Source organism: Meles meles, chromosome 8, assembly GCF_922984935.1.
Source record: "Meles meles chromosome 8, mMelMel3.1 paternal haplotype, whole genome shotgun sequence".
In the NCBI taxonomy this organism is placed as follows: Eukaryota; Metazoa; Chordata; class Mammalia; order Carnivora; family Mustelidae; genus Meles; species Meles meles.
The window spans coordinates 10897474-10920452 of record NC_060073.1 but is presented as its reverse complement, the minus strand read 5'-3'; the positions used below and the strand labels follow the sequence as shown (position 1 = coordinate 10920452).

At 37.2% G+C, this 22979-nt stretch overlaps 1 protein-coding gene across 1 annotated transcript; it reads left to right on the top strand.

Annotated features, from left to right (window-relative positions):
- Positions 1–345: 345 nt before the first annotated feature.
- MS4A5 (membrane spanning 4-domains A5) lies at positions 346–22675 on the top strand. The gene is made up of 5 exons (XM_046016384.1): positions 346–498; positions 5434–5562; positions 8058–8114; positions 9072–9224; positions 22580–22675. Exons 1-5 carry the CDS (start codon positions 346–348, stop codon positions 22673–22675), a joined length of 588 nt encoding a protein of 195 aa, XP_045872340.1.
- Positions 22676–22979: the final 304 nt, after the last annotated feature.

Here is a 22979-nt window from a genome sequence, read left to right as displayed (position 1 = left end):
TAAAATGTCTTCACAGATCATCTAGCCCAGCCTGATCAATGTGCATATATGGAATCTGAAACCAAGAAAGAGGATGTGATTTGTCCAAGGTCACAGTGAGTTCCTGACTGAACTAGGACTACGGGTAGGTCTTCTGACCTCCAGTCCTGGGTATTTTACTCATTAACCTTGAGATCTCGACCAATCCTGAGATTCCATGACTCTGTGACTCTATGGTTCTACAATTCCAAGACAAAGCACAACAATGCCAGAGCTCCAGGCAGCCTTAATACAGAAGAAGAACATGGTCTAGACTTAAGTACCATCAAGAACATTTTTTCATTTCAAAATATCAACTGCACCATCATGGATTCAAACTCTGTACACAATCCTGTGTTTCTGGTATTTCCTCCAGAGATTAATGTTCCTGAGTTGCGATCAACAGAACTTACAGCCACAATCTATGATACGAGTGGCCCTTTTCCAAAATCACTTGCTACAAAAATGAAAATCTTAGGGGTAAGTCAGATTTGCCCCAATGTTTACTCTACTGAGGGTGTGTTATGGATTATTTGTGTTCCCCACAATTCATACTTGAAACCATAATTCCAAAGTAATGGTGTTTCGAGGTGGGGCTTTTGGGGGATAATTGTTCTTGATGATAAAGTCTTCATGAATGGGATTAGTGCCCTTATAAGAAGAGGTCATAGAAGTAGCTAGCTCTCCTTCTACTATGTGAAGTTACAAAAGAGAAGTTGGCAGTCTACAACCCAGAAGGGGTCTACACCAGAACCCAACCATGCTGGCACTCTGATCTCAAACTTTCAGTCTCCAGAACCATGAGAAATAGATTTCTGTTTTTTATAAGCCACTCAGTCTATGAACCATGGGCTTAATCAGCCACCCCCAGCAGGGTGTTATAGATTCTATAACTTTGCAACAGAAGTTGAATGGGGGATGGGGAAGAAGAAGAGGGAAAGAAATGTCTGGTGGCACAATGTTTCAAGGTAAGAGCTAATTCCAACTTTTATTTCCATCCAATTCAGGAAGTATACCTCACATTTCTAATCCAATTATGTACAAGGTTCTACAGAGATGAATAAGCTGCAATTAAAGTAAAAATCTCCAAACTGATGATCTAGGAGTTTTTTCCTAGTTAAGTTCAGAGAAAAGAAAGAGAAAATCAAGTAGAAGTCAATAGATCAGATTTTATATCCTGGGTTACCGAGTTCTACAGTTTTACATTTTCCCAATCAAGACTCAGAATTCAGTTTCACAATATGATATATTTTTATATGCGGGGATTTTGCAGAAAATCCCCTTAATACTGTAAATGCTCATCTCTCCACACACTTCTCCATTTCATGACTATTTTTTTTTTTTTTTTGTTTTCCAAAGTGGTTTATAAGAGTTCCCTTTGCTTCACCAAGCTTGCCAGCACTTGGCATCATCAACCTTATCAACCTAAAGAGTTCAAAATGGAATTTCATTGATGTTAATTTGCATTTTTGTAATTATTGAGGTTGAATACAGGAGTGATTAAAAATATTTAATAAATAGACATAGCTGATGTAGGGGGAGGACCCCTGCCAGTCCATCTGTTAATTCTATAATTTTTGATGTGAGGAGATAGGGAATCCAGGACTCAGGTAGCCAGGGTGGCACTTCTGTGTCTCAAGGCAGTGACTATTTAGCAACTAGTACATAAGTACTTGAATGTTTAAGAACCAGTATAGCTACATCAGCTCAGTATTAATATTTAAGGGCCATTTATTTTTCTTCTCTGCAATGCCTGTTTCTCCTTCCTGACACTGTTTCTACTGGATTGCCTTTGGTAATTCATACTTAACTCATTATATAACCTGCGTACTACATTCATTATCCGTATATGCTACATACCATATCCCACTTGTGTCTGCACAAACAAAAATTTTTAATTTTCATGTAGAATTTATCACATGGTCACTATGGATAGCACTTCTTGTGACTTACTTTTGATATCTGACCAGGGAAAAACTCTGTTACGCTTTTGAAGAACATCATGGTTATTTTCAGCTTATCTTCCATATAAATTTTAGAACTGGTTTGTTAGGATAATATGAAGAATTCTTGCAATTATACACAGATATGCCTTTAACCAGTGGGATCCAACTTGGGAGGAACTAGTATCTTAAGATACTACATCTTCCTGACCATGATCATGGTTATTTCTCCATTTGCACAGATTTCTTTTAATGCCTTTTGATAAAGTTTTATAATATTCCCCATAAAAATACTGCAAATCACTTTCATTCCTAACTTATATGTTTTGTTTTGCTGTTGTCTTAAAAAAAAGTGTCACATGTTTTTTAGACAGTGAAGGTAACAGTAATATTATGAAGATGTTTTAATTTAAAAATATATGAGCATGATTATATTAAACTGTGTAATATACAACCTGTGCCAGTTTAACTTAAATAATAAAACCTGCTGTGATTTCAGACCAGCAGATACGCTGAGAAGTTCATGCTTTGGGGTAGATTGAGATACTTTATCAGCAGAGGGAGCACATTACTCCACCATTGCTAAATCTTTCAGGCTGTGGCGCTTTTGTCTCTTGATCTTATAGCCTGGACGCAGGAACTCTATCTTTCTCTTCTTCGCTTCACTTTTATTTTTGTGTTTCTTCAGCTTTTTCTTGGCAGCAATATCAGGATTAGTTACGAACTCTAAAGCCTTCCTCTTTTTCCGGAGTGCCCTTTTCTCATTAGCCTGCTTCTGTACTGAGGCAAAGGCTAAGGAGAAGCTCTAAGGCCAAAAAAACTAAAAAGAAACTCTCGGTACCTGTAGCAATAAGGTTCTTAACAAATGACCTTGAACAAAAGATGAAAAGTATCTCCCTAGCATTTCATGACTATTAATTATTTTTTATTTACCAATCCTCCTTTCAGAAAATGTGATTCAGTATGTTTAAGACTGTGATAGTGTTTATATCTTACAAAATATTTGTCGTTTCAATCCCAAGCCTTCAAGAGTGGAAAATAGAAACTGATTCCCCCCCCCTTCCCGCCCCGCCCCGAGGAGGGGAGGAGTAGAGAAAGATGGCCCATTGACATGCAGAAAAGGGCCATCAACCTGAAGTGCTTTAGCATCTATTCAAATATAATGGTACTGAAACTCCCACTAAAGAGTTCAAATTACTTTAAGAAAAATGGATTGAACTATGTCCAAAAAATTATGTTAGACACTACAGGAGTTATAGAAATAAATACAACCTAGTTTCTCTCATTGAGGAGAATAAATGCATACTTTAGAAAGAATAAAATAACAATATTAAATACCACATTTCACAGTAGCATCTAATAAGACCCATAAATGATAAGGGGTGAGGGACAGGGAAACCCAGAAAGGGAACACTGGGTTCTATCTAAAAGCAATGGCGCAACGTTATGGTAAATTTGGCATTTAATCTGAACACTAAAGAATTGACATAATTTTAATAAGTAGAAATGAAAAAGAAGGAGGAAAGCAGAGTATTCTAGACAGAGAAAGCATCGTGAGCAAAGAGCTCATGGTAGCATAGTTTGGGAATAACGAAAGAGAGCTGGGAGTGAGCAAATTAGACTTGAAAGCTTTAAGAAGATTAAAAGATAAACAAAAAAAGAAGTAAGAAAAATCAGGATGGATAAATACACTGCAGGACATCCATACAAGGGAATGTTATTCAGTACCCATAATAAATAAGCCAACAAACCATGAAGAGACATGGAGGAACCTAAAATACACATTTCTATTGAAAGAAGCCAGCCTGTAAAGACAAAAAACTATATGATTTCAACTATATTTCAACTATGTGACATTCTGGAAAGGCCAAAATATGGCGACAAAAAGATCAGTGAGCCTGCTTCTCCCTCTGCATCCCCCCTGCTTGTGCTCTATGTCAAATAAATAAATAAAATCTTAAAATATTTAATTAAAATAAAGCCTATTAATTTAAGTAAAATGGTACATATGTATGGTAAATTTTGTTATAGATATTTTACCAACATTTTTTAAGTGTGAAAAATAATATTTGAGGTAGAAAAGGAAACAACCAGGAAGGTAATTTGGAGACCTAATTGCCAAGAATCTTATATCCATCCTTACTTAGACTTTATTGACAAGTAGCTTCCAATTTGTGAAATCAACAGTGCACCTAAGGAGCTTTATAAAATGTGTATACCAAGTCTCCAGGCCTTGCTCCAGAACTACTGAATAGGAGTTTTGTTTTTTTTTAAAGATTTTATTTATTTGATATATATAGAGAGATCACAAGTAGATAGGCAAGTAGAGAGAGAGGGGGAAGCAGGCTCCCTGCTGAGCAGAGAGCCGGATGTGGGGCTCAATCCCAGGACCCTGAGATCACGACCTGAGCTAAAGGCAGAGGCTTAACCCACTGAGCCACCCAGGTGCCCCTGAATAGGAGTTTTGAGACAGTTGGCAGGGAGGGGGGGTGCTGTTGAAATCTGTAATCTGTATTTTGCAAACGCTTCCCTGAATTTGATAAGCACCAGATTCGGGAGCATTGTTTCAAACAAACTGAGAGGAGGAACCAGATTGGTTCCGTTTTGCGATCTTACTTCAGCACTGACATAACATTGGAATAGAGAGAGAGAAAGCTGGTGCAGAAAAGCCAGTTAGAAAACAATTTTAATAGTTTAGATTAATGGATAGTGGCTATTCAGTTGAACTTACTCAAATGGACTTGGACTTGAAGAAAAGGATATCCTTCAAAACTCACCTACTTAAAGTTCATCGTTGCTATAGGAATAAATGAGAGGACTCAGAGAAGGCAGATGGAGAGTAAAAGGGCAGAGAACAAACACTCACACATGGAATAACTTCCATTCTTTATGTCATTCTCACCAGTCTTCCCTAGCAATCGTCAAACCACTGCTCTACTTTTTTTTCATTATTTGTTTTATTTTTAATTTTTTGAGGAATCTCCATTCTCTTTTCCATAATGAAACATCTCTACCAACAATGCACCACATTCTCACCAGCATTTGCTATCTTGTCTTTCTGATGATAGCCATTTTAACAGAAGTGAGGTTCTGTCGTTTTGTGATTTTGCTTTGCATTTCCCTGCTGCTTGGAGAGTTTGACATGGTCTAACCTGGGGATTCTATTCAGTAAGCAGAGGATATAGGTTATAGAGCTGAGAGTCTGCATCTCTAATTCTCAGGTGATCCTAATGTTGCCAATCCATGGGCTACATTTTCCAGAGCACTAATTTAGATCATTTCACCTGTTACCAAATATCAGATAAAGGAATCAAGAAAACACTTGGGAGCATCATAAAGGGGCTTCTATTATCCTTCCCTATTTATAAAAGAAGGTAAAATCCTTTTAACCCAAAGAAGATTCTGTATGTTTTTGAAAAGGAAACCTACCACTTTGCTTTTTCCTTACCATGACTTATCCCTCTATTTATAGGCTATGCAGATCCTGTTTGGAGTGATGAACTTTTCTTTTGGAGTTGTTTTCCTTTTCACCCTTGAAAATCCGTACCCAAGGTTCCCTTTTATATTTGTTTCAGGATATCCATTCTGGAGCTCTGTTTTGGTGAGTATAGTCAACTGAGTTCAATTTGAAGCCATGACAACAGGGAAAATAGGGAATTCTTAAATACCAAATGAGCTGCATTCAGTTTTAGGATATGTTTTGAAAAGATAAAATAAAAATCAACTTTGTTGAAATTATTTCCCCATTAATTCATCAGAGTTACTGATGTTCCATCATTGGGTCCTGAGGTGCCTTTGGAGATATGCCCTTGGGTCTTGATATCATTTGTCCATTCATTCATTCAAAAATTAGTTGATATCTATTATAAATCAGATACATAGAGGAAGGCAACGAGGATCCAAAGGTTAATAATACATGGACCCTCACTATGAAAGACAGTATGAAGTTTCCTCAAAAAATTAAAATGACCTTATGATCCAGCAATTCCCCTTCTGGGAATACATCCAAAGGCAATGAAAACCCTCTGTCAAAGATATATCTGCATGTCCATGCCCAGAGCAGCATTAGTCACTAAAGTCAAAACATGTAAACAAAGTGTCCATCAAAAGATGAATGGATGATAAAGTGTGTGTATACATATATGTATACATACATATATACATACATACATATGTGTGTATATATAGTTAAGTTCTATATATAGAATTTATTATTAAACACTCTTTCTCTCTATATATATGTGCATGCATGTGTGTGTATACACACACACACACACACACACACACACACACACACACAAAGAAATCCTGCCACTTGCAACAACATGGTTAGACCTTAAGTGCATTATGCTAAGTGAAGTAAGTCAGACAGGGAAAGACAAATACTGCATGATCTCACTGGTATTTAGAATTCTAAAAAATTCATAGAAAAAGAGCTCAGATTTAAGGTTACCATGGGCAGAGAGTGAGGAGAGAGGGGATGGAGGGTGGTGATCAAAAGGAACAAGCTTCTAGTAATAAGATAAATAAGTACTAGGGATACAATGTACAATAGGATGACTTCAGTTAACACTGCTGTATGATATATATGAACATTTTTTAAGAGGGTCAATGTTAAAAGACTCTCATCACAAAGAAAAATATTCTTTTTCTTCTCTTTTTCTTTCTTTCCCTTTCCTTTAGGAGGGGTGGGTTGTATCTATATGAAATAATTGATGTGAAGTAAACATGTTATAATCATTTCACAATATATGTAGATCAAATTATTATGCATCTGCCCTAAGCTTATACAGTACTGTATGTCAATTACATCTCAGTAAAACTGGTGAAAAAATAAACAAAAATAATAATATATGAGCCCTTCCTTCAGAGGGCTCTAGATTCAGCAAGAAAACATGTAAACAGGCCATTTCAAGGTAATATGATAAATGACATCACACAGGTGTAGAAAGTGCTCATGTAAGGAGAGATGAAAGATCCGTTTACTCTTTGGAGAAGTAAAGAAACAGGGAGGGCTTCTCAGATGTACCTTTGAGCTACACAGAGACATTTATTCAATTTCATTCAATAAACATTATTTAAGCACCTGGTTTAGTGCCAGAGAATGGACTGTGTGTGGGAATTCAGGGAAAAAGCAGTTCTTAGTCTCAAGGTCTCTCAAGTAGAGAGTCAGATCATCACCATAGGGTGTGATCAGAGTGGGGATAGACACAGGAATTGCCAATGTGGGAAAGGCACCTACAAAAAGGAGGGGGAGATGCCCAGAGACACTCCAGCTTGGCTGCATTTTAAAGAATGGGTGGTTAATCAAGATGAGGGCACATACAGAGGAAGGGTGGTGGGGAATGGTAGAGAGCAGGAAATGGCTGGGCATAAGGGGTAGGGATATCTTGCTGCATGCCAAGGGAGAACCATGAACAAAAGTTTCAAGGTATGGGAGAACACTTTCTATCCTGAGGACTATAAGAGTGAGGGCGAAGAGATGAGGCTGAAGAAATACCAGGCAGTGGGACTGGAAGCTTAAAAATGCATGTGCTGTAGTCCAATTTGGAATTTCTATCAGATAATGATGCTACTACATGAGACTCACCTCCATGAAAATTCTTGGGATTTTTTTTTTCTAGAATGCTCAGCATATTAGCTGGCAGGACACACTGGATTGCAAATGGGTATGAAGGATGTTTCTTATAAGAATGACAGAATCTGATTTTATTGGTTGTGAATTGATTTGACACCAGTGTGGAATGATACCAAAGCTCAGTCCTCAATAGCTATAAAAGGAAGGTAGATGAGAAAACAAGCCCAATAAAGCTAAAAAAAAAAAAAAAAAGAAAAGAAAAGAAAAGAAAAAAGAAAAAAAGAAAAATCTCATGTTCAAACAGACCTTTAAGGCTAAAGCTAATTTCTAGTTCAATGTTTTGTCCACTACTCATTTGTGGACAATTTTACCAGGCATGTCACCATGTTCACTGCTCTGAGGATCATGTGAACTAGGAAGGAAAGTATGTTAATGAAACACATAGAAGTTTATTCTCTGATAACACTTCAACAGCAGTTAAGCAAGCCCATTACTAAAATGTTTATTCTTTTTAATAGTTCATTAATTCTGGAGCCTTCCTAGTCGCATTGGAAAGAAAAACCACAAAAACTCTGGTGAGTTACATTTTCCCCTTCACTAAAAATTTATAACTTTGAAGTAATTAATTCTAGCATCGAAAATGAATTTGGAAAATCATTAACTCACTATAATTCCACAAACTGTCAAGTACTGATACCAATCAACAGCATTGGTCTTTTGTCCATAGGATCGTAAAACGCCAGTTCCAGAAGACCTTTCTAGGACATCCAGCTTCTTATTTTATATATAAAAACACTTAGGCGCAGAACACAAGCCAAGTTCCTAAGCCACATGGTAAAATGGGTCTCAGTATTCCAGTAACTCTTTCATTCATTCTTTCTGTGTTGTCAAGCGCTTTGAAAAGCACTAGTTTGACTCTCATGATGGGCACACTGTGAAGACAACCTAATTAAAAAATAATTTAATTAATGAAATAAACCTTATAAGCAGAAGTTCAAAATAAATAATACAGTGTTAATGAATGCAGAAGGTACACTTACAGGTAAATTATAAGGAGAATATTTTTACTTTTCTCAAGGAATCAAAAATGTGAGATATTAACAAGCCAATAAATTATTTCCAACACAGCAGTTCTCCTGCAGTTTTGAAATTTAAGGAAGAAATAAAAATTGCAAAGAAATACAATGTTTAGTTGAACAGAGTCATAAAACAAAAATGTGAATAGGCCATGACTTTTATCAGAGCATCAAAGTGCAGTGCAATGTGGCTATGCCTAAGTGTGCACCCCTCCCCACAACTAAATGGGAGTTAACTTAGGTACAGATTGTGGGGGATGGAAGGGTTATTGAAGGTTCGCTGGATTCCCTCATTCTCTGGCTGACAGCCTGATGCCAGAGGGGTGAAGTGTGTCATATATGATCACACAGCTGCTTTGTGGCATTGCAATGCTGTGACTAAAAATCCTCCCTCCAACCTCCCCCACCATTGCTTCTAGTCTGTAGACTCAGTGTTATGGTCTTCATCTCTTTCAGGTGAAGCTGAGCCGACTAATGAATTTTCTCAGTGCCCTGGGAGCATTAGCTGGAGTCATTCTCCTCACATTTGGTCTCATTCTAGATCAACACTTCTTTTGTGGCTATGCTGAAACAGTTACTCAGTGTCAGGCTGTTGCTACCCTATTCATTGTAAGTATGCTGCATTTTTATGGTGAGGAGTAATGGGTATAATCATAAAGATTTATTAGCATCTAATCAGCAAAATCCAAATACTGTTGCTGACACGTGTTTTCCTTTTATTTACAAATATTTATAGAAATCATATCTGATAGGTTATATCAGGCATTGTGGAATAGAAAAATAAACACATTACAACTCCCAACCTCAGGAGTTCACAGATGAGTAGAGAAGATAAAACATGTACAACAATGAGTATAATATAAAAGGTAGAGCGATACAGGAAGAAAAATGCAGGTATCGCAGTATGGTAGTAAGTAATTCATAGTCCCAGATATACGTTAGAGTCATAAGTGGAATGTTTTTATGGTTTTGGTTTTGGCTTGAATATTTTAGACTGGGCTTCTGATAAAACATAATATATACTGAAAACAGGCATTTATTTCTGTTCTTTCCATAACACAACTATGATTAGTTTAAGGGAATGTAAAAGATGTAAATCTACATGGAGAGAAAAATTAGTCATCAAGACCCATCAAGATTTGTCAGGAAAGCTGGAATGTTATCAGTCACCTAAGGAAAAGGGAGTATTCGTAGAAGTAAAATATCCCAGTTGCAAGAGCAGATATCCCTTCCTTATCTTTTTCCTGTACTTAGAAGGAAAACATCTTATCTTTCACCATAAAGTATGATGGCGGCTGAGGGTTTTTAGATGGATTTGATCAGGCTGAAGAAGTCTTTTCTCTTCCTAGCTTGTTGAACATATTTTCCTAGTGTGCTGAATTTAGTGAAATGCTTTTTCTGTATCAACTGAGATGATCATGTCATTTTTGTTCCTTATTCTATTGTTATGGTGCAATTGCACTGACTGACTTTTTTATCTTAAATAAACCTTACATTCCTGGGATAAATCCCGCTCAGTAATGCTGTATAATTCTTTTAATATGTTGTTGGATTCAATTTTATGGCAATTTGTTAAATATTTTTGCATTTTTATAAGGGATATTGGTCTATACTCATCTTTTCTTGTGATATCTTTTTTTTTGGTGTCTGGTTAATACTGGCATTATAGCAGGAGTTGGAAATTACTGCTTCCTTTTATACTTTTTGGTAAAGTTGAGAAAAATTTTGGTAAATTTTGGTAAAGTTGAGAAAAATTATGTTGAATTTTCCATAAACATCTGGAAGACTTCACTGCTAAAGTCTCCTAGGTCTGGGCTTTTCTTTCTGAGAAGTTTTTTTTTTTTTTCTAATTACCTGTTATTAGTTTAGTTTTCCTATTTCTTCTTGGATCAGTTTCAGGAGTTTTTGTCCCTTATTGTCAGCATGAGTGAATGGAGGAAAATGACAATACATATTTTCAAGAAGGATGTCCTGGTAGTGATGTTAGTAGAATTGTCTACCAATAATCCAGAACCTTGAATTAGCATAGAGAAGATAAAATAGCTAAGAGTATAAGCCCATCATCATCAATGGCATTGGTCATTCTGAGGGAGTATAGTTTTGTTCCAGTCATCTTGAGTGGAAGTGGTCTGGTTCTTAATTCTGAGGAGTTTGGGACACATATGTATTAGATAGTCGTATCTTTTGGACCATTTACTTTTGTAAAGTTTCTAGAGGACAACAGCTTAATGTCTGTAATAAGTGAGGTAATGGTGGTGCTGATTTTAGTAAGATCCTCTCCAGCAAGGCTCAAGTGTATTCTTTCCCTGATGATATCTCCAAAATAACCAATCACCTACCTAAGGTCACAAAGAATGATTAAGTAGATGGCTGGCAAGGAAAAGTAGTGGAAAAAACTGCCCAATTTATTATATAATCAGAGTTATCAGAATGAAAGTCAAATCATTTGCTGAGATATAATACAGAATTTTGGAGAATTTAGTCAGTGATTACCAGGAATTAAGAAGGTAATGGGGGAGCGCCTGGGTGGCTCAGTGGGTTAAGCCACTGCCTTCGGCTCAGGTCATGATCTCAGGGTCCTGGGATCGAGCCCCGCTTCGGGCTCTCTGCTTAGCGGGGAGCCTGCTTCCCTTCCTCTCTCTCTCTCTGCCTGCCTCTCTGCCTACTTGTGATCTCTGTCTGTCAAATAAATAAATAAAATCTTAAAAAAAAAAAAAACGGTAGTGGGGACAGTGAAGGCCTTGGAAAACCCACCCTGCCTGCTGACACAAGAAATTAGCAGCCTCTGACAGGTAGAATATGTGAAGAGGAGTCTCTCCGACAGTCAATTTCCTACATATAGACAAGACTGGAGAAGTTTCTTAAAAGATTTTAATAAGTAATCCAAGATAATTGGTCCTAGAAAGGGTATTGGTCAAGGAGACACTTATTAGTCCTGGTGGCTGGCTAACAAGACATAACTCCTTTCCCAGGATTTATTTTTATAGATAAACAAAAATATAGAGAAAAGGCAGATAGACAGGATGGTTAGTGGCAAAGCTTTGGCAGACCGTCTTTTTCTTCACCCCTACCCTACCAAGGAGAAAGGAAACAAGAATAAATATGAAAGGATAATGAAAAAGTCCTGGGAAACCTGATTCCTAGGACAAATAAAATGACCCTATCTAATAATTGACTTGCCTCATCAACATAGATGTGCAGGGCGCCTGGGTGGCTCAGTGGTTTAAGCCGCTGCCTTCGGCTCAGGTCATGATCTCAGGGTCCTGGGATCAAGTCCCACGTCCGGCTCTCTGCTCTGAGGGGAGCCTGCTACCCTCTCACTCTCTCTGCCTGCCTCTCTGCCTACTTGTGATCTCTCTCTGTCAAATAAATAAATAAAATCTTTAAAAAAAAAAAAAAACATAGATGTGCAAACCCTGGACAGGGTTGCTCACAGGCAGTCAATGGAATAGGCACTAAATGAGTCAACGGACCAGAACCATAATCATGAGGAGTCTGACTAGACCTCTCTGGGGCCTCTGTGACTGTTTAGCACCTTCAAAGACCACCAGGAATGACGGTCCTTTGGTGGACCACCATTGCAGTTAAAAGCTGAATTTATTAAATTTGCAATCAAGGGAGATCATAGGGTCTCAGACACAATAGGGGGAAATGGAAAAGGTCATTTATAGGATTTCTTCAGTTGGAGGAGTCATAAGGTAACTTTGGGGGAGAGTAACAGTAGTCTGGAAGGGAATTGGTTAGATTTGGGAACTAGATGAGTTGCGGAGTCAATGGTCTAATTTTTTGAAAACATGAATTCACATGGAATTAGCATAAAAACATCTCTCCATGGCCTTATTTTGAACATAAAGCTCTGAGACATCTTATGTTAAAACCTTGAACTTAGATATTTGGTTTTGCATATCATGCTTTGGTACACTTTGTCAATTTGCTGACTCAAAGTGCAGCTATTTTTCAAATCATGGTTTCTTTTCATTATCAATTCTCAGTAATCTTAACTAAAACTGAAAAAACAAACAAACAAACAAAACCTATGAAAATCACTAAAGGAAAAAGTAGAAGCAACTGGACTGATACCTAACTCCTCAAAAGCAACAATAAAAGCCAGAAGACTGAACAATATCTTCAGTGTTCTGAAAAATATAACTGCCAGCCAATAATCTCTATTATTCACTACCCATTATTGTGATGTGTATATATATACATGTACACACACACAATGGAATATTACTCAACCAGAAAAAAGAATGAAATCTTGTCATTTGCAATGACGTGGGTGAAGCTAGAGTGTACTATGCTAAGCAAAATAAGTCAGAGAAAGACAAATACCGTATGATTTCATTCTTATGTGGAACTTAAGACACAAAACAAATGAACAAAGGAGGGAAAATAAAGAGTCAAACCAGGAAACAGACTTCTAACTATAGAGAAAAAACTGAGGGTTGCTGAAGGGACATGAGTGTGGGATGGGCTAAGTGGGGAATGGGGATTAAGAAGGGCACTTGTTGTGATGAGCACTGGGTGTTATATGTAAATGATGAATCACTGAATTTTACTGCTGAAACCAATATTACACTATATGTTAACTAACTAGAATTTAAATAAAAACTTAAAACAGAAATAAGAGAAGAAAAAAGTCTTACAAGAATGAAGTGAAATGAATTTTTAGAGATACAAATATTGAGCTTGCCTCATGCAGACTAGAATTAATATACAAAGAATGAACTCCAGGTAGAAAGAAATTGACAGCACAATGAGATGCAAGAAGGAATGAGGAACAAAGAATGAGATAAACGTATGGACAAATACAAGTGAATACTGCTTGTGTAATGCAGTAACGATAATATATATTGAGATTAAAAATAAAGTATTTAAAATACCAGTCAGCATTAACATATAAGTAGAGAAGGGAGCAAATGGTGTTTTTGTTATTGTCTTTGCTAAGGACCTGAGTTTTCCCTGAGAAGACGGTGAAGGTTTGAAGGATTTTAAGACTTCGATATGTTTTAATACCTAATGGCATCATCAAAAGTAAAAAACTAGAACTAAGAGATATATTTAGTCTATTATACCCAACAACGAAGAATACACATTTTTGTAACTCATGCCAACAAAAGATGACTATATATTGGTAAACAAGACAATTCCAGATTAATACCAAAGGCTGAAGTCCTAGTGTTTCTCCTTTGCAATAAAACAATAAACAATGATAAAAATAATTTCAGCCTGTGTGGTTGGATATTAAGAAGTAGGCTTCAAAGTAATTATTGGATCAGGGAAGAAATCACAATATGAATCACAGCATGAAGTGAAAGCTCAAAAACTTGAGGGCAGAAGGTAAAGCAATAGTTTTAAGGCAATTCATAGTTCAGAAATGTAGAAACTATAAAATATGAAACTTTGAAAAATAATGGCCCAAATATTAATGTCAGGGATTAAAGGAGAGAAAATTAGCCCAAAGAAAGAAGAACAAAGGAATTAATATATAATGACGAGAGCAGAAATTAGTAAATAAATAAATAAATCATGCACACCTTAGAAAGGCTCAAAATAACCAATGATTGGTTTACTGAAAATACTAGCAAAGAGCATTTATAGGAATAGTAAAATATACAAATCCTCTTTTCTCTGGTTATGACAGAGTAACTTAGAGCAGCTCTCTAGTGCAAATCACTTTTATTAAAAGCTTATTAAGATAACAAAAAATTTCCAACAGTTGGAATACAAACAAAAGAAACCAGGGCAGCCAGGATTTAAAGTGCAAGGATCCTGTAAGAATTGTGCACGCTGAACTAAATCCAAAATTCTCCATCGCTTTCCTCCACAAGTTATTTGCTGACACCTAACATATGTAGGATTAAAAAGCTCAGAAGCTAAGTGTATAGGAAGCTAGGAGGCTAACAGGCCAAGAAGAGATTTTGGCAGCCAAGAAGAGCACTGCGGACACACACACATTGTCCAGAGTCCACCAAGAGGAGGAGTGGAGTCTGGTAAACATCCACAAATTTCACTTCTGAAGAAAGACTACACCCTAGAACTAAGGACAAAGGAAACAGACCAGCCTCATGAAACTGAAATTCATCATTGAGTTATTTTGATCATGGTAACCTCCTAATCTGTCTGATGGAAGAAAATTAATTCATTCCCAGAGGAAGATAACATAATTTAGGATTTCTACCATTTTTTTGCATATTACATTTATTATTAAGTGTAAAACAAAACATAACAAACTAGTCATACCAGAAGATAGGACTGAACAACTGAAAAACAAAAACAAAATAATCAGGGCATCTGGATGGCTCAGTCGGTTAAGTGTCTGACTCTTGGTTTCGGCTCAGGTCATGGTCTCAGAATCCTGGGATTGAGGCCCAGTTCAAGCTCTGTGCTCAGCGGGGAGTCTGCTTCAGGATTCTCTCTCTCTCTCTCCCTGCCCCTTTCCCCACTCTCTCTCTCTCATTCTAAGATAAATAAATAAATATTAAAAAATAAATAAATCAGTGATAGAAACCACTCAGAGGTGACCCAGATGATAGGGTCATCAGATATAAACTTGACAATAAACATGGCTGTTATTTCTTTCTTTTTTTTTTTTTTTAAAGATTTTATTTATTTATTTGGCAGAGAGAGATCACAAGTAGACAGAGAGGCAGGCAGAGAGAGAGAGAGAGGGAAGCAGGCTTGCCGCTGAGCAGAGAGCCCGACGCGGGACTCGATCCCAGGACCCCGAGATCACGACCCGAGCCGAAGGCAGCGGCCCAACCCACTGAGCCACCCAGGCGCCCCATGGCTGTTATTTCTGAGAGAGAAGAGAACAAGTCGAAGAATATTATGGGAGACTGACACCCATTAGAAAGAAGTCATTGGAATTTATAGAACTGAAACTAAGCCCTCAGCAGATGGGGCAAACCATGTATTAGACACTTCAGAAACACACAGGGAGAGAATCAGCCTAAAATACAAAGACTAATCCCAGAAGAGAAAAAATTGATATAAAGCATTAGAAAGAACAAACATAAGGGCCATAGAGAAGAATGGAAAAAATGTGCCCTATATACAACTGAAGAACTACAAAAGAGAAAATGAAAATGTAGCACAGGCCAGTGCTCACAGAGAGAATGACTAATGATTTTGTAAAGGAATCAAAGACAGGACATGAACCACAAACAGGAAAATACAAGGAAAACTACATATAGCACACAATACTCAGATTTCTGGGGGGAAAAGGATATAAAGAGCAAAACGTAAAAAGAAGCTGAGGGGAGGGGGGTAAATACCATCAAAGGACAAAGGTGAACTGATAGAGGCCAGAAAACAGTGGAAAGACATTTTAAACTGATGAAATAAAATACTGTCAATCCAGAGTGAAGATGTTTTTTTAAAAGTAAAGTTGAAGTAAAGATAGCAGACTAACAAAAACTGAAAACAATTGGTATTGGCAAATTAGTCCTGAACACAGAATACCAAATCAGTAATCAAAATGTCCCAAAAGAGAAAAGTCCAGAACCAGATGGTTTCACTGGTGAATTCTACTAGAAATTTAAAGAATTAATGGGACACAGGGAGATGGAGAGGAGAAGGGAGTTGAAAGAAATTGGAAGGGGAGATGAACCATAAGAGACTATGGAATCTGAAAAACAATCTGAGGGTTTTGAAGGGGCGGGGGGTGGGAGGTTGGGGGAACAAGGTGGTGGGTATTATGGAGGGCATGTATTGCATGGAGCACTGGGTGTGGTGCATAAACAATGAATTCTTTTACACTGAAAATAATTTTTTTAAAAAATTTCAAAAATCAGACTAAAAAATAATAAAGAAGAATTAATGCCAATCCTTAAACTCTTCAAGAACAAAAAATAGAAAGGAAGGATCCAAATTCATTTTATAAGCCCAGGACTACCCACACCAAAACCAGACAACTACACAACAAGAAAAGAAAATTGCAAGACGATATCTCTGATGAATATATACACAAAAATCCTCCACACATTTGTTAGCAAACTCAATTCAATAGTATATTAAAAGTCTCATACACTATTTTTTTAAAGAATTTGTTTGACAAAGAGAGAGACAGTGAGAGAGGGAACATAAGCAGGGGAACTGGGAGAGAGAGAAGCAGGGTCCCTGCTGAGCAGGGAGCCCTACTCGGAGCTTGATCACAGGACCCTGAGATCACGACCTCAGCCAAAGGCAGATGCTTAACAACTGAGCCACCCAGGTACCCTAAAAGTCTCATACACTTATCAAGTGGTATTTATTCGAGGGACGCAAGGATGGTTCAACATACACAAATCAATAAATGTGATATGCCACACCAACACAATGAAGGATGAAAATCATATGACCATCTCAATAGATGCAGAAAAAGAATATACCCAACTTTTGTATCAACATGAACGGGACTGGGAGAGATTATGCTGAGTGAAATAAGTCAAGCAGAGAGAGTCAATTATTATATGGTTTCACTTATTTATGGAGCATAAGAAATAACAAGGAGGACATAGGGAGATGGAGAGGAGAAGGGAGATGAGGGAAATTGGAAGGGGAGATGAACCATGAGAGACTATGGACTCTGAAAAACAATCTGAGGGTTTTGAAGGGGCGGGGAGTGGGAGGTTGGGGGAGCCAGGTGGTGGGTATTATGGAGGGCACGTATTGCACGGAGCACTGGGTGTGGTGCATAAACAATGAATTCTGTTACGCTGAAAAGAATAATAAAAAAATATTCAACCTGAAAAAATTTAAATTCTCAACACACTGAGATAAAAATCATACCTCATTATAAAGGACGTATACGACAACTCCACAGCTAACACGATACTAAACAGTGAAAAGCCAAAGATTTTCCTCTAAAATCAGGAACAAGACAAGGATGCCTCGTCTCTTAATTTCTATTCAACACAGTACAAGAGCACGGAGTACGGAGCAATTGAGGAAAGAAAGAAAGAAAAAAAAAGAAGGGAGAGGAAGGGGAAGGGAAGAGAACAAAGAAAAGCATCCAAATCAGAAAGGAAAAAAGTAAAAATATCTCTGTTTGTAGAGGACATATTATACCTAGAAAACCCTAAAGACTTCACCAAAAAAACGATTAGAACTAGTAATTTATTCAAGAAGATTGCAGGATACAAAAATCAATATACAAAAATCACTTGCACATCTATAAAATAAAGAGCCATGAGAAAGAAATTAAGGGAACAATCACATTTGCAACTGCATCAAAAAAGATAAAGTATTTAAGAGTAAATTTAATCAAGGAGGTGAAAGATCTGTATACTAAAAACTTTAAGACACTGATAAAAGAAACTGAAGACACAAACAAATGGGAAGATATCCCCTGTTCATGGATTGGAAGGATTAATATTGTAAAAATGTCCATACTACCCAAAGGAATCTACGGATTTAATGCAATTCCCATCAAAACGCCAGTGGCATTTTTCTCCAAAAATTTTATGGAACTACAAAAGGCCCCAAATAGCAACAGCAGTCTTGAGAAAGAAAGAAAACGAAGCTGAAACCATCACATTTCCTGATTTCAAACTATGCTACAAAGCTATAGTTATCAAAACAGCATGCTATTAGTATACAAATAGACACACACATCAGTGGAACGAATAGAGAGTCCAGAAATAAGCCCAATCATACATGGCCAATTAATTTACAACAAAGGAGCCAAGAGTATATGATAGGGAAAGGACAGTCTCTTCAATAAATGGTATTAGGAAAATTAAACAGCCACACACAAAGAAATGAAACCAGACCACTATCTTTCACCATATACAAAAATCAATTAAAAATAGATTAAAGACATATAATGTATTTTTATCCCCAGGAGTACAGGTCTGTGAATCACCAGGTTTACACACTTCACAGCACTCACGATAGCACATACCCTCCCCAATGTCCATAACCACCTCCCCCTCTCCCAACCCCACCTCCCCCCAACAACCCCCAGTTTGTTTTGTGAGATTAAGAGTCATTTATGGTTTGTCTCCCTCCCAATCCCATCTTGTTTCATTTATTCTTCTCCTATCCCCCTAACCCCCCATGTTGCATCTCCACGTCCTCATATCAGGGAGATCATATGATAGTTGTCTTTCTCCGATTGACTTATTTCACTAAGCATGATACCCTCTAGTTCCATCCACGTCGTCGCAAATGGCAGGGAGATGGAGAGGAGAGGGAAGTTGAGGGAAATTGGAGCGGGAGGTGAACCATAAGAGACTATGGACTCTGAAAAACAACCTGAGGGCTTTGAAGGGGCGGGGGTGGGAGGTTGGGGGAACCAGGTGGTGGGTAATAGGGAGGGCACGTACTGCATGGAGCACTGGGTGTTGTGCAAAAACAATGAATACTGTTACGCTGAAAAAAATAAATTAATTAATTAATTTAAAAAATAGATTAAAGACTTGAATGTAAGACCTAAAACCATAAAACTCCTGGAAGAAAACACAGGTCGTAAACTATTTGATATCCATCCTGGCAATGATTTTTTTGGATTTGACATCCAAAGTAAAAGCAATAAAAGCAAAATAAACAAGTGGGGCTACATCAAACTAAAAAGCTTCTGTACAACAAAGGAAATCACCAATAAAATGAAAATGCAGCCTATAGAATAGGAAAAAATATTTACAAATCATATATCTACTAAGCAAAATATATAAAGGGTTCGTACAACTCAAGAACAAAAAAAAAAATTAAAAAATGAGCAGAGGATCTGAATATACATTTTTCTGAAGGAGACGTAACAGATGGTTAACAGGTACACGAAAAGATGCTCAGTATCATGAGTCATCAGGAAAATGCAAATCACAACCACAATGAAATTTACATCTGTTAGAAGGCCATTATCAAAAAGACAAGGAATAACTAGTGTTGGTGAGGTTGTGGAGGAAAGGGAACCCCTGTGCACTAGTGTTGGGAATGGGAATTGGTACAGCCACTATGGAAAACGATATGTCTCCATATCTTGAAGACCCTCTCCTCAAAAAATTAAAAGCAAAACTACTATAAAATCCAGCAATTCCACTTCTGAGTATTTATCAGAAAGAAAAGAAAAAAAACTCAAAGAGATAGGAACATCTTCATATTCATTGGAGCATTATTTATAACAACGAAAACATGGGAACAAGCTAAGCATCAACGGATGTTTATGTGGTACATTTACAATGGCATGTTATTCAGCGACAAGAAAGGAGGAGGTCCTACCATTTTCAACAATGTGAATGAACTTTGAAGATATTATGCTAAATGAGATCTCCATCTGGCTAGATGGAGGAAAACAAATACTCTACAATTATCACTTACTTGTGGAATCTTAAAAAGCCACATTCATAAAAACAGAGTGGAATGGTGGTTACCGGGGGCTGTGGGGTGGAGAATTGGGACAGATGTTTGTCAAAGAATACAAACTTCCTATTGGAAGATGAAAAACTTCTGGAGCTCTAACGCACAGCATTGTGCTTGTTGTTAACAATACTGTATTATTATACTTCAATGTTACAAAGAGATGAGATCTTAAATTTGTCCTATCACAGAAAGTGAAATGATATTCCCATGACATGAGAGAGGTGTTAGCTAATGCCACAATGATAATCATACTGCAACATAAAATGCTTGCTCTCAACAGACAGCACGCCTTAAACTTACACAGTGTTACATGTCAATTACATTTCAATTTTTAAAAAATAAGGAAAAGGAAAAGGAAAGGCACAGAATGAGAGACAATCTCCTCAATGCATATATCTGACTGGAGACCCTAACCAGAATATATTAAGCACTCCTGAGTATCAATAATAAAAAGACCAAAAAAAATGAGTAGGACTTGAACAAACACTTCACAATAGAAGATATGCCAACAGCCAGGAAGCATGTAAAAATGTGCTCAACATTATTAGTTACCAGAGGAATGCAAATTCAAAATCACAATGTTTGTATGCACACCTGAATGGCTTCAATGAAAGGGGCTGTCAAAACACAATGTTGACAGGAACAATATTTGTGAAACAAATGGAATTCTTATACCTTTTTGGTGGGAATGTAAAATGGCTCAACCACCTTGGAAAACTATTTGGTAGTTTTTATCAAAGCTAATCAGGCCCATTTTATGTCTCAGTAATATATACAAGAATGTTCACAAAAAACCTATTCATTACAGTTAAAAACTAGGAATAATTCAAATGTCTATCAACAACAGAGTGGCTGCAGGAACTGATTATTCAAACAACAGAATATTACTGAGCAACAAGAAAGAAAACAGACTACTGATACATGCAAGAGCATGGATGAACCTCAGTCCACTACACTGAATGAACAAATTCAGATACAAAAATGAACAGGAAAAGTTATTAAGTGGTGTTAGAAATCAGAATAGTGGTTGCCTCTGGGTGGGGAAGGGCACTGACTGGGAAGCGACACAAGCAAACTTTCTGGGGTGATGGGAATGTATAATATATGTTGATCTGGAAATCAAAAAAGGGTAAAATACATATATATTTTTTTAAAAGTGGAAAATGTTTGTAAGGCAGATAATAGCAGTTTCAATGCTTTTACATACAAAGAAGGAATATAACTGACAAAAATCAAGAACAAAATTTTAAAAATGGATGAGATTATGAGGAAGGAATTTACAAAAATGCAAACGTCATGGCCAAATAGACTCAGAGTCAGGCTCGAATTCACCAGGAGTCAGGGAAATGCCAATTAACTTAATAGTGGACAAAGATACATTCATTAGATTGGTAAAAATTAAAGCTATAAAAATTATCACAGGTAGGGAAATGGTGACAATGATGTTCCTTGTATCGGTGGCAGAAATCTGAAATGTTACTACCATTTTGGAAAGCAAGGAGGGGTTTACTTATATGAAAGATATCCAGGTAGCTATCTCCATAGCAATTAAACACCTACATATAAGAGCATATGAACAAAAACATTTATTGCAGCATCATTCAGAGCATTAATGAACAAACGCAACAGAAGAGGAGGAAAAGGAAATAATTTCCTGTCACTAAAGAATAAATGAATTATGGCAACTATACCATGAGATATTATGTGGCCATTAAAAACAATGTGACTCTAAAATAAACAATATTTCAACATATACTCAAAGCGTAGATACAGTTGCAGGATAGAATATTAACCATATCGACCTTCACAAACTTTTACAAACATTCACTGGCAAAACACTTCTGTGTCCTGCCTCTGGGCTCCTAACAAGGCGTGTATCCTATTCACGCTCTCTGTTGCCAAGCTGAAAGCATTTGAAAACGGCCTCTAGCCGTGATAAAAAGAACAGAAGATGGTACTATTCGCCTATGCTTGTTTCTATGTCTTTTTATACATGTTCCTCTTTTGTCTGTACCTGTAGGGTTTTTCCCCTCTTTTCCTTTCCTTTTCTAGTTCTGCTTCTATTTTTTTTTCCTATTTCTTAATCTTTCTTTCTCCTTCAACAGACCACTTTTTAAAAAAATTTTTTTATTAACATATAATGTATTATTAGCCCCAGGAGTACAGGTCTGTGAATCACCAGGTTTACACACTTCACAGCACTCACCATAGCACATACCCTCCCCAATGTCCATAACCCCATCCCCCTCTCCCAACCCCCCTCCCCCCAGCAACCCGCAGTTTTGTGAGATTAAGAGTCTCTTATGGTTTGAACAGACCACTTTTTGAAATTATTTCTTTGTATTGTATATATTCATGAAATGGGGCATTTCCGGCATATGATATAGAAAGTGGATTGCGTTGCCTGACTTTCTCTAAGAAAATAATGTGCTGTCCTGAGCTGTGATGTGCTCTCCTGTGCTGCAACAACTGTATGCTCTCGTGATCCTCTACAAGAGTCAGATACACCTGAGACTTTCGGGAGAAAGCTTTTCTTAACTGGGAATTTTTACCTCATTGGCTTTAGAAAAACCATTATTGTGCTAATATCATGATTCTTCTTTTTCCTTCTTCTGTTACAGGGAATTTTGATTATGTTGATGGCCTTCAGCATTGTTGAATTATTCATCTCTCTGTCTTTCTCAGTTATGAGTAGACCCTTTTATTGTTGTGACTAATGGTGCTGAATATCACCGTGGGAATAAAGATGTGCTATAATATCATCAAGAGGTGAACTATGTTTGTGAGAAAAAGTCAGAAGGAACATAGAATCTTAAGGCTGGCAACTGTGGGAAGCCAAGGGGAGTAACTTAAGAGGGGGAATCTGGGAACAACTTGGCTGATAAAATACATCCTGCCTCTTTGCAAGGCCATCTCTTCCTCTCCCCAAGCCACATCGTCATCTTGGTGTCACCTCCTCTCTTAGTCATTCATGCTCTGAACTGAAGGGCAGCAGGTAGTGTTGCCACTATACAGAGAAAT